Raw genomic sequence first — 9,942 nt, forward strand, 5'->3', positions numbered from 1 at the left:
CCCCCCCCCAAAAAAAAGAGAGAGGCCAAAGAAGCCTAAAAAAGAGAGAGGCCAAAGAAGCCTAAAAAAGAGGGAAAAAAGAGAATTTTTTTTTAAAAAATGAGAGAAAAGAGAGAAGGGACAATGTTACTATCCTTTTACCACACTTGTGCTTCAGAGTAGCACCATGTTCTTCATATAGAGAGTCTCTTGAGTTATCACTTTCATATACTAGTGGGAATTTTCATTATAGAACTTGGCTTGTATATTCCAATGATGGGCTTCCTCAAGTGCCCTAGGTCTTCATGAGCAAGCAAGTTGGATGCACACCCACTTAGTTTCAGTTTGAGCTTCCATACACTTGTAGCTCTAGTGCATCTGTTGGATGGTGCTTATGCAACCCTCCTCCTCCTCCTCGTGGTAAATCCAGCACTGTGTCAGGGAGCACCAACACGACATCCCATCATGTTGCTCTGTCCTCCTCCGATCTCCCAATTTCCAGCCTTCCTCTCTGTCTATGTCATTGGCTATATGATGCTCCTCCATCAGCCTTCCTCATCACTCGCCACTTCTGTGAGTGTAGATGGCTTTTAAACAACTCGGAGGAGGAGAAGCCAAATGGTGACATGTGAGGCTAGTCCTTAGTTCGTTTTGGGCCATCGCAGCGGCAATGGCTTCAATTTGATCCAGCGCACTACGTGATTGGGCCCGATCTATCCAGTTTTTTGTTTTTGCGAGGAACGGGGCTCAGTGTGTTGTGCACCAACAGATTGTTGCCATACATTCGTGTGTTGTGTGTTAGGATCATTTCTTGGAGACTATTACATCTCTAACCAGCGCGCTGCTTCGGGCCAACTTGGTTGTTGGATCTCTTCCAATTATGTGTCGGGTTGCCTGAAGGAAAACACAATGACCCATGCTTTGTGTACATTCAGAAAACAGCATAACAGTTCTCAGCTCCAGCTCAAAATCAATAGGACTTCCAGATCTCTTTTTTAGGCAAACTTCCAGATCCAGTGAAACATCAAATAATCAGCACGCGGCTAAAATTCAAACATGAAACACGCATGGGCTTAACCTGGACTGGACCACCTTCACAAAAAGTAGAGGAAAGCTCTATCAAAAAAGAAAGAGTCAAGCCCAGCCCGTTTAAGCGCTAGTATATTTTCCAACGAGATGGGCTAAGCCCAGTGCAAATGCATTTCCGTTTTGTTTCTAGGTCTTCCACCTCTCTCCGCCGCCGTCACCCACTCCACTGCTCCGGCGAGGAATCGCTCGCCCAGCCGGCGACCATGGCGGAGGCCGCGAGCGCAGAAGAGGCCGCGCCTCTCCACCCCGGCCTCCCGGATGAGATCTTCATCTGGGAGGTCCTCGTCCGCCTGCCCCCCAAAGCCCTCCTCCGCTGCCGCGCCGTCTGCCGCGTCTGGCGCCGCGCCACCTCCGCCCGCGACTTCCTCCTCGCCCACCACGCCTGCCAGCCCGCCCTCCCGCTCCTCTACGTCTACAACATCGAGTCCCTAGACATCATCCCCTTCGACCGCCGGGCAGGGGCCGCGGCCGACGACCAGCTCCGGCCAGTCGCGCGACTTGGCCAGGGCCCCTTCCGCGCGATCGCCTCCTGCGACGGCCTCCTCGTCTTCGCCATGAGCGACTGCCGCTTCTCCCTCTGCAACCCGGCGACTCGTCAGTATGCTCGCCTCCCGGTGCCTCCTGGCTTCGTGCCCTTGGGGATGTACTCGCGCAGCCCAACCGGCGAGTACCGGCTATTGCTGTACAGGTTCCCCACTGGACCGGCGCCTGACGCTCAAGGTGGCTCCTACGTGTTGGTATTAGGCTCCGGCCAGCCGCCACGGTCCATAGGGTGCCCTGATGCTAGGGAACTGGCATTCAGCCTGTCATTCCTGTTCCGCGGTGGCCTGCATTGGCACAAAGAGCAGAATGAGAGGATAGTGGTATTCGACACCACCACTGAGTTGTTCCGGCACATGCGCGTTCCGGTTGTTTCTCGCTGCACTAACCTGTTTGAGATGGATGGAATGCTCGGCGTGTCCAGCTTTAATTATGCAGCGGCAACCATCGATATCTGGATGGCGCAGGACTACACGAGCGAGGTCTGGTGCAACAAGTACCACATTGAGTTGCCGATTGCAAAGCTCACCACGCGCTTTGGAAGGTTTAACACACATGGGTTTGGGGTAGTCGCTTCTTCGGATGGTCATTTGCTCATGCTGCTCAAATTTAGCGACTGGCTACTTCAGGTTGATATGGATGGCAAGTTGGTCGCTAGTTTCCATTGCAAAGGCCTTGCTTATACTAGATTTTGGCTCAAACAAACTTTAGTTTCGCATACCTTCTTTCCGGCACTAGAGCGTTATGTTGTGAATGCTAAGCCTTTCATCTGATCTAATAGCTTTGAGTGATGTGGTGCTTCTGAACGGGTCAGCGTGGCCCGCAATACCAAGTTTGACCTGTAGGCTTCTCTGTTGATGTATATCAAGTTGTGATCAAGAAGCTCTTGCTGTCATGTGGTTGTATGGAATTTATGCTTGTTTGATACCAAAACTACCAAGTCATTTTGTTGTGCGTTTGAAATATATGCCAGCTACCCATGTCTCTATTTTCTTGAACTGGAGAACTATTTTGCAATCTACCTGCCTCATGTGTCTATTTCTTGAACTGAAAATTTGACTTTGCCTTTTTTATCTATGTCCCGTTTTTATCCCGAGAGGTTATCTGGTGCTCTTCTCAATATGCTGAATACTCATTTAGCAATCCACATGTGTTTTCTGTTTGTGAGTTTTGTTTTACCTGACAATAAATGTGGCAGATTATCCTCTCAATTTGGTCACTTGCTAGTTTCACCTGATTGTTAGTAGTGCTTGGAGCAGAACCTGTTACATTGGATGAAACGCTTTATCTGCCATACGAAGTTTATCTGAAGTGTTAGCCATGCTGAGGTTGATTTGGGTAATATCCATTTCTTGTACAGAAGATTAAGCATTCTACATAAAACGTGTTCCTGTTGCCTCATGGGTAGATAGCAAGTTATCATTCGTACTAAATTCTATATGCATCAATATATGAGCCTTTCTTCAATACCAGTATCCGGCATGGCTATGTGGTACCACTTGGTTAGTCCTGCAGTAACATACACATGCTCAGGTTTTTTCATTTGATCTGATATTTCAATCCCACTTCTTGTCTTTTTACAGCTACATCAGGATCTTTTCCCAGTTTTGCCTCCAGTTTTGCATCTTTCTGCATTGTATCATGTGCTAGCTTCCACAAATCTTTGAGAAGTCAAACTTCTCTTTGGCAGTTTCATGTGCCTCCTATGGTGTAAATGTTTTTATGGTTGTTGTTTCATAATTAACTGCTAGCTGGGGATAATAACTTGGCTAAAAGACAAGAGTTGTCTGCTTTGCAGTGAAGATGAAACCTGATAACATATGTTCTTTGATTGTGATGTTACCAAGCTAGTTTGGCAAGATTTGGCTGGCGTTGTTTCTGGGCCTGATTTCGTCAATTATGGATCTTCTGCTAGAATTTGGATCAGTAATAGGAGTAAGAAAATGCTGCTGTGAATATGATTACATCATATTGGTTGTAACAACATCTTATATCATGGGACGTAGGGAGTATAATCTTTGCTTGCATTGTGTCAGACTGGTTTATCAGGTACCCTGCCAGAGGCTGCTACATTTCCTAAAATGTTGGCGAGCAGTGTTTGCTGCTCCAGGAAGGCAAAGCTCTGGTGACTCCCCAGCCCGGCTTAAACTATAGAACGGCGTCCTTGATGGCCCCAGGACACAAGAAATCAGGGAGCTGCGACCGTCGCTGTAGTTTCTATTCTGGCGCATTTTCAGTTTTGCTGATGTGATGCTGGCTGTAAGAATAATAATTCATGACTACTAGATGTTGATGTTTTGAGATGTGGCCTGTTTAAAAGGTCTGTAATGGTCTAAATGTTGTGACACTGTTTTCATTTCGTTTGAAATGGAACAGGGCGAAGAGCCTTTTGATTTTAAAAAAAAATCTTGACTCGCTGGAAGAATTGTCGGGCATCTTAGATTTATAAGAATACATTCGAGATCTTTTCAGTTACACTGGATTTACTTTCTTTATTTGGATGACAATTGTGTTGCTGCTGTGGTAAAAATAATGAGCTGTGACAAAAAAACGAAGTTGCTATTTCTATCTGAAAAATTTATCAGGCCATGTTTTCTGCTGTACTTATTACTTATAAATTTATAATGGAAGAAAACTAAATCCAGTTGTTACTGAATGTATATTATGTGTGGTTGCAAGATAACTGGCCATTTGTTACCGCAGTTGCAGCCAATCGCTCAGCTTCTCAGATTTAGGCTACTGATCAGCAGCCACTTGTGTACCGCATGACCCTTTTGGAGTTCCTGGTTACATTTGATCCCATCTATATTAAGTCTACAAGTTCACCATCTAGATTACCAAAAAAATCCAGTGTGTTTGCGACACGATACTGGTGATCGAAAGGTCTCGTTGGTCATCTTGAACTTAGTTGTGTGCCTTGGGTGCATAGTTGCAGTTCTATCAGAGCTAAGCATCGTCGACGTAGCACCGCATCGAAACAGCGGCTGTGCACACAGTAATTCAGAACAACCACAATTTTGGGCAGTCTCCACAAAACCAGACGCAATAGAATCATGAAGAAAACTGAACTATAACATATAAGAATTTACAGCCCAAAATTAGTTCTGCAGTAACATACACATGCTCGGGTTTTTTCATTTGATCTGATAGTTTCAATCCCACTTGTCTTTTACAGTTAAGTTACAGTAGGATCAAAATTGTAACATCACACATAACTGCGGTCCCAAGTCTAAGAATTTACTGCCCAATCTTCTAAACCAATTGCAATCCCTCCATGATTCCTGAGGTTTCCATCACAGGGCCCCCCCAGCCCGCCCGATCCTCCGGGCACATGTGTATCCATGTCAGCTGGAGAAACAGCTGCTGAATGCTAAACTATTGCTACACAAGAGCTCAACTGAAGCACCATTTCGTATTCAATGAACAAATCGAACAACAAGTCTTCGAGCCGAGGTGAAGAAGAATTTATATGCCAACGGTGAGAGCAGAGAACTAGCAGCTGTGCATGTAAAGTAGGAGTACCGGTCACCCAATGGTCAGTCTGGTCTATTTTCCAAGTTCCAGCAAATTTAAAATACCTCTCCAGCAAAAATATGTAATCATCTGACTGATTTAGAAATAATAACTGCATATTGTGTCACAAATTTGTATGTGCAACTGTGCTACAGATTGTGTTAGATCATTCTGGATATCCTCAGAGATCATACAATGAGCAACACCTGTATCCTCCGAACAAAATATGGAGTATATGTTATGTCAAAGTAAAACCTTGTCAGGCAAAAACAACTGAAACTGCAAAACTCAAATTGTGTCAGGATCTTTTTTATAAGCAAAGCACATCTTCAGTTCATGACGGCGATCGTGCTACAAATCGTGACCATTCTGCAGTAATGCAACAACGAACAAGTTAACAAAGGAAAGTGTACAAGGGGCGAATCATAGACGACAGGGAGCATTACAAAAAACAGATGAACATCCATAAGTCCGGCTGCAGCATACAGTAGTTGCAGACCCCCGGTAAGCAAATTATGCCTGTTTCTAGCCTAGAACAAAGATCTTGCAGGATTAACAAAACTTATGGAGAACAACAGGATACAGCATATATTCAAGGATTCAGTTGCAGTGCTAAATTCACATAAGATGAAACACAAGATAGCATCAAACTTAAGAACCACATTATCCACTGCAGAAATTAAGAACCACATTGTGAAACACAAGATAGCATCAAACTTAAGAACCACATTATCTGCTGCAGAAATTAAGAACCACATTGTGCAACACAAGATAACATCAAATCAAACTTAAGAACCACATTATCTACTGCAGAAATTAAGAATCACATTGTGCAACACAAGATAGCATCAAATCAAACTTAAGAATCACATTGCACAACACAACATAGCATCAAATCAAACTTAAGAATCACATTGCTCCCAAAATTGAGCAATGATATATATATTGTCATGGAGTATACGCTGTAGAGTATAATGGCCAGGGTTTGATTTTAGCAAACAATAACCATAATAGCAGTAAAAGTAATGACTAGTTTAACTAGAGCGACTTAATCAAAGCGGTTGGTGAGATCTCAGCCGTTGAGAGTAGTCACTGTCAGCCCTTGGGTAACTGAACAAGTAGAGGAGAGGAACATCTTCAGAGATGGCCGCTGTATGTAAGAACTCTGTTAAGCGCACTGACTTCCATGGCCGGATCCTAGCAGAGACGGCGCCGCTGCCGTCATTGAGCAGGGCCAGGGAGCGGTGAACTCTTCCAAGCTAAAGTTCAATTCTGGGTCTGCACCAATGTGCGCCAGACGTCGTCTTCGGCCGACAGATTTGGTGCGGGAGGAGGGGGCAGGGGAAACAGGACGGGCAGCAACGGAATTGGTGGAGGCGGCGGCGCGGGAAACAGGAGCTGCCGCTTGACGGCGGGTGATTCGTCCGCGGCGGACTTCCTCTTGCGCGCGGACGCGGAGTTCTTGGAGGCGGACTTGAGGAAGCGCGGGCTCTGGTAGATCTTGCAGAGGCAAAGAACCGGCCTCGGCTGGCCGCCGTCGTCGTGCTGGTCGACGCTGAACTCCGTCATGAGCCACTCCGGCGGCTTCTTGTCCTCCTTGGGGTTGGGCGTGTACGTGAACCTCTCCAGGCGCCCGACGGCGCGGCCCTCGGCGCCGACGACGCCGTTCCCTCGCTCTTGCTTCCATGTGCCCTTGCCCCCTCCGACGATCCGGCACTTGCGGCTGTCCTGGGCGCTCCTGGGCTTCACGAGGCTGAAGAAGTACCAGTTCTTGCTCTCCCCCTGAGCCCTCGCCGGGCCCGGCAGGCGGCCGGCGACGAGGGAAGCCGGGTCCGTGGCGTACACGTCTGCCTCGTGGAAGAACTGCTTGGCGGCGTCCGGGAGCGGCTGGCCGGAGATTCTTGGGCGGAGGTAGAAGGAGACGAGCTCGCGGTCGGTCGGGCAGAAGGCGAAGCCGGGCGCGGGCTGAGGAGGCGGAGGCGGAGGCGGAGGAGGCGACGCGACGGGCGGAGGCGTGGTGGGTGAGGGGGCAGGGGCCAGGAGGGGGGCGGCGGCGACGCCATGGGCTAGGGTTTGCGGCGGTGGCGGCGAGTGGTAGGGGGAGAGGAGGCGGTGGCCGGTTCCCTCCCATTCGAACCACGGGTTCGGGAAGGAGGCAGGCTCGCCCTCGCCTGAGTAGAAGGAGGAAGAGCCTGCCGGCGGCGACGCCATGGGCGGGCTAGGGTTTGAGGCGAGGAGGAGGGGGGCGCGCCGGAGGCAGAGAGAGGCGGCGGCGGCGGGTCCCGATCTTAAAAGGACGCGCGAGCTGTGTTGTGCTCGGAGTCCTGGCCTCGATCGCGCGTTTGCTGTCACGCGCGCCGCTCCTGACGCGTGGCCCTCCCCAAACCCAACCCAATCCAATTGGCGGTGGAAGCAAGGATTTGACTTTTGAAGCGAGTAGTATGGAAGGCCCAAGTTCACGTACGCGTCCAGTTTTTTTTTTTTTTAGTTTACGTACGCGTCTAGTATTGCTAGTAGTATTATGCTTGGGACGTTTTTCGCCCCTTATAATTAATAAGTAAGAAAAAAAGAGTCATTTGGTCATGTGAATCATGATTGTCTATTGATAGTTTTATGTGAATCATAATTGTCTATTGATAGTTTTATGTGAACCATATCCCTCTTGCGCACTCTCCGATGCGTCGACAATAAACTAAATGGTTTCAAAGCGGTGTGAATATGTGTATCAAAAACAAGCCACCCCATATGAAAAGAATGCATTCACGTGTCGTTAAAGAAAAGAGAACATTTTCATTTGCTTCGAAAGGAAAGAATAAGAGGTCACTTTGCTATCAGAACTAGATGACACCCTGCATGTTGTTGTGAGAATTTTTTGTAATATATTTCATAGTGATTTGGTTGTATTGAACATGAACATTTGAATTAATAATGTGAGAACTAAAACTGACATCATGTAAATTCTCATGCATGTTTGCATGTCGAGGTGTGACATTTAATATGCACAGTTGCATGTTGTATAGGCATGCTTGTATATTGAGAGAAATAGCTTAGTGGAGACTAGCTATTTAGATATAAAAGATGAATCAAAACAATGATTTACACAAACATCACGAGTTCACAAGTCGTAATATCAATCTCGTTCATCAATAGGGTTTCCTATTCACCCTCCAATAGTTGGTTCTAATCTCCCCAACTCAGAGGAGCTTATATTGCCCATTTCAATCATCGAGGCGGTGAAATTCTTAAAGAAGTCCTTGTCGCTATCGGAGAACCTGTGAACAATTGGCGTGGGGGGCGCTGCGGTAGCGAGTTTAGATAGCATTACCTGGTCCAGAAGGAATTGGGTGCGGCCGCACAAGAGTTTGTCACAGTACTTGTAGCCCAAGATGTTGTGTCGAGGTTCACCGACATATTTTGTCCTACATGGCATTGCAGTTATGCTGCGTGAGCTGGGACCACCCACCCAATGGTGTGCGTTCCTTGGAGGGTGACGAGGTTAGTGTCATTGGGGCCCAAGTCTCTGAACTACTCTTATAGCATCTCCAAAGAGTCAAAAATGATTGTGATATTATTGGTGCTCTCGACATTGGTGGTCATGTCATCATGCCGCTTCAACGATACACTCTAGGGCATCCCTCCAGCCAGCTCAACGGAGATCAGGGCGACCACGGCTTGGATGTTGGCGCAAGACACAATGCTAGGGGAATGCATTCTCCAGCGTGCGCTTGGTGATATTGTCCACCTCAAACCCACAGATCAATCTGTCATTGACATGGACATGCTTTTCAATTCCGATCATCAGGAGGTCTTTGTCCAGCTAAAGTGAGCCATCAAAGCCCTTGACAAAGTATTCATGGAAGTGGAGACAGATGAGGCTGGCTGGGATGCGCACATCGGCGAGGCGGGTGTTCTAGATAATGCATCGACAATGTCACACACACTAGGGCACCAGTCATCATAGAAGGGTGAGCTCAACCTGGCATAGACATCACCATGACTATGGGTTCCGTGACTCGGCGCTAGAACTAGTGTTGCCATGAGCAAGAGGCTGTTGTGAGCAGCTAATGGCATCCAAGAGGAAGCGATGTGCACGGCCCTTTCTATAGAGTGCATAGGTTGCTGGCAAGCGACATAGCGCATACCCCCTCACGCGCTACTATTTCTATGGGCCGGCCCATTTCGGGGTTCACCCCAACCGGTTTTGGGAGGGGAGCCGTTTTCTCCTGTTTTTTTTTCTTTTTTTCTTTCTTTCCTTTTTTCATTTTCCTTTTTCTTTTTTACCCCTTTACTGCTTTATTTTTGTTTTTTATTTTCTCTATTTTCATTTTTATTCTTGTTTTTCAATTTGCGAAAATCATTTAAATTCGTGATATTTTTCAAATGATGAACATTTTTTAAATACGTGAATATTTTTGTCAAAATCACGGTTTTGATTTTATAAATTCTTGAACATTCTCTTAAATCATGAACATTTTTTAAAACTCACGAACATTTTTTTGAAATCGTGAAATTGTTTTAGATTTTTTTTGAATTCATGAACATTTTTTGAAATCAATACATTTTTAGAAATCATGAACATTTTTCTAAAATTCATGAACATTTTCTAAATTTGTGAACATCTTTTACAAATTCGTGAACATTTTTTGAATTCCCGAGCATCTTCTTGAAACCATGAATATTTTTTTGAATTCATGATTGCTTGATTCAAAATTAGCAACTTTTTGAAATATAGAACCTTTTGATATCCTAAATTATTGAAGAAAGAAAAAAAGAAAAAGGAAAAGAAGAACAAAAAACAGGCGGCATCCTGGCCGCAGATGG

General features: G+C 46.2%; 1 protein-coding gene and 2 pseudogenes across 1 annotated transcript; 1 reads left to right on the forward strand and 2 right to left on the reverse strand.

Annotated features, from left to right (window-relative positions):
• The first annotated feature begins 1,192 nt into the window (after positions 1 to 1,192).
• LOC119269985 (F-box protein At5g49610-like) lies at positions 1,193 to 4,024 on the forward strand. The gene has a single exon (XM_037551926.1). It carries the CDS (start codon positions 1,272 to 1,274, stop codon positions 2,379 to 2,381), a length of 1,110 nt encoding a protein of 369 aa, XP_037407823.1. The 5' UTR covers positions 1,193 to 1,271; the 3' UTR covers positions 2,382 to 4,024.
• A 2,055-nt stretch (positions 4,025 to 6,079) lies between these two features.
• Positions 6,080 to 7,350, reverse strand: LOC119269986 (annotated as a pseudogene).
• A 931-nt stretch (positions 7,351 to 8,281) lies between these two features.
• On the reverse strand, positions 8,282 to 9,261 carry LOC119272784 (annotated as a pseudogene).
• Between the last annotated feature and the right edge of the window lie 681 nt (positions 9,262 to 9,942).

Source organism: Triticum dicoccoides, chromosome 3A, assembly GCF_002162155.2.
Source record: "Triticum dicoccoides isolate Atlit2015 ecotype Zavitan chromosome 3A, WEW_v2.0, whole genome shotgun sequence".
NCBI lineage: Eukaryota > Viridiplantae > Streptophyta > Magnoliopsida > Poales > Poaceae > Triticum > Triticum dicoccoides.

What these genes read in the sequence shown, in the direction of transcription:
- LOC119269985 (XM_037551926.1), top strand. Translation starts at nt 1,272, where the DNA reads ATGGCGGAGGCCGCGAGCGCAGAAGAGGCCGCGCCTCTCCACCCCGGC.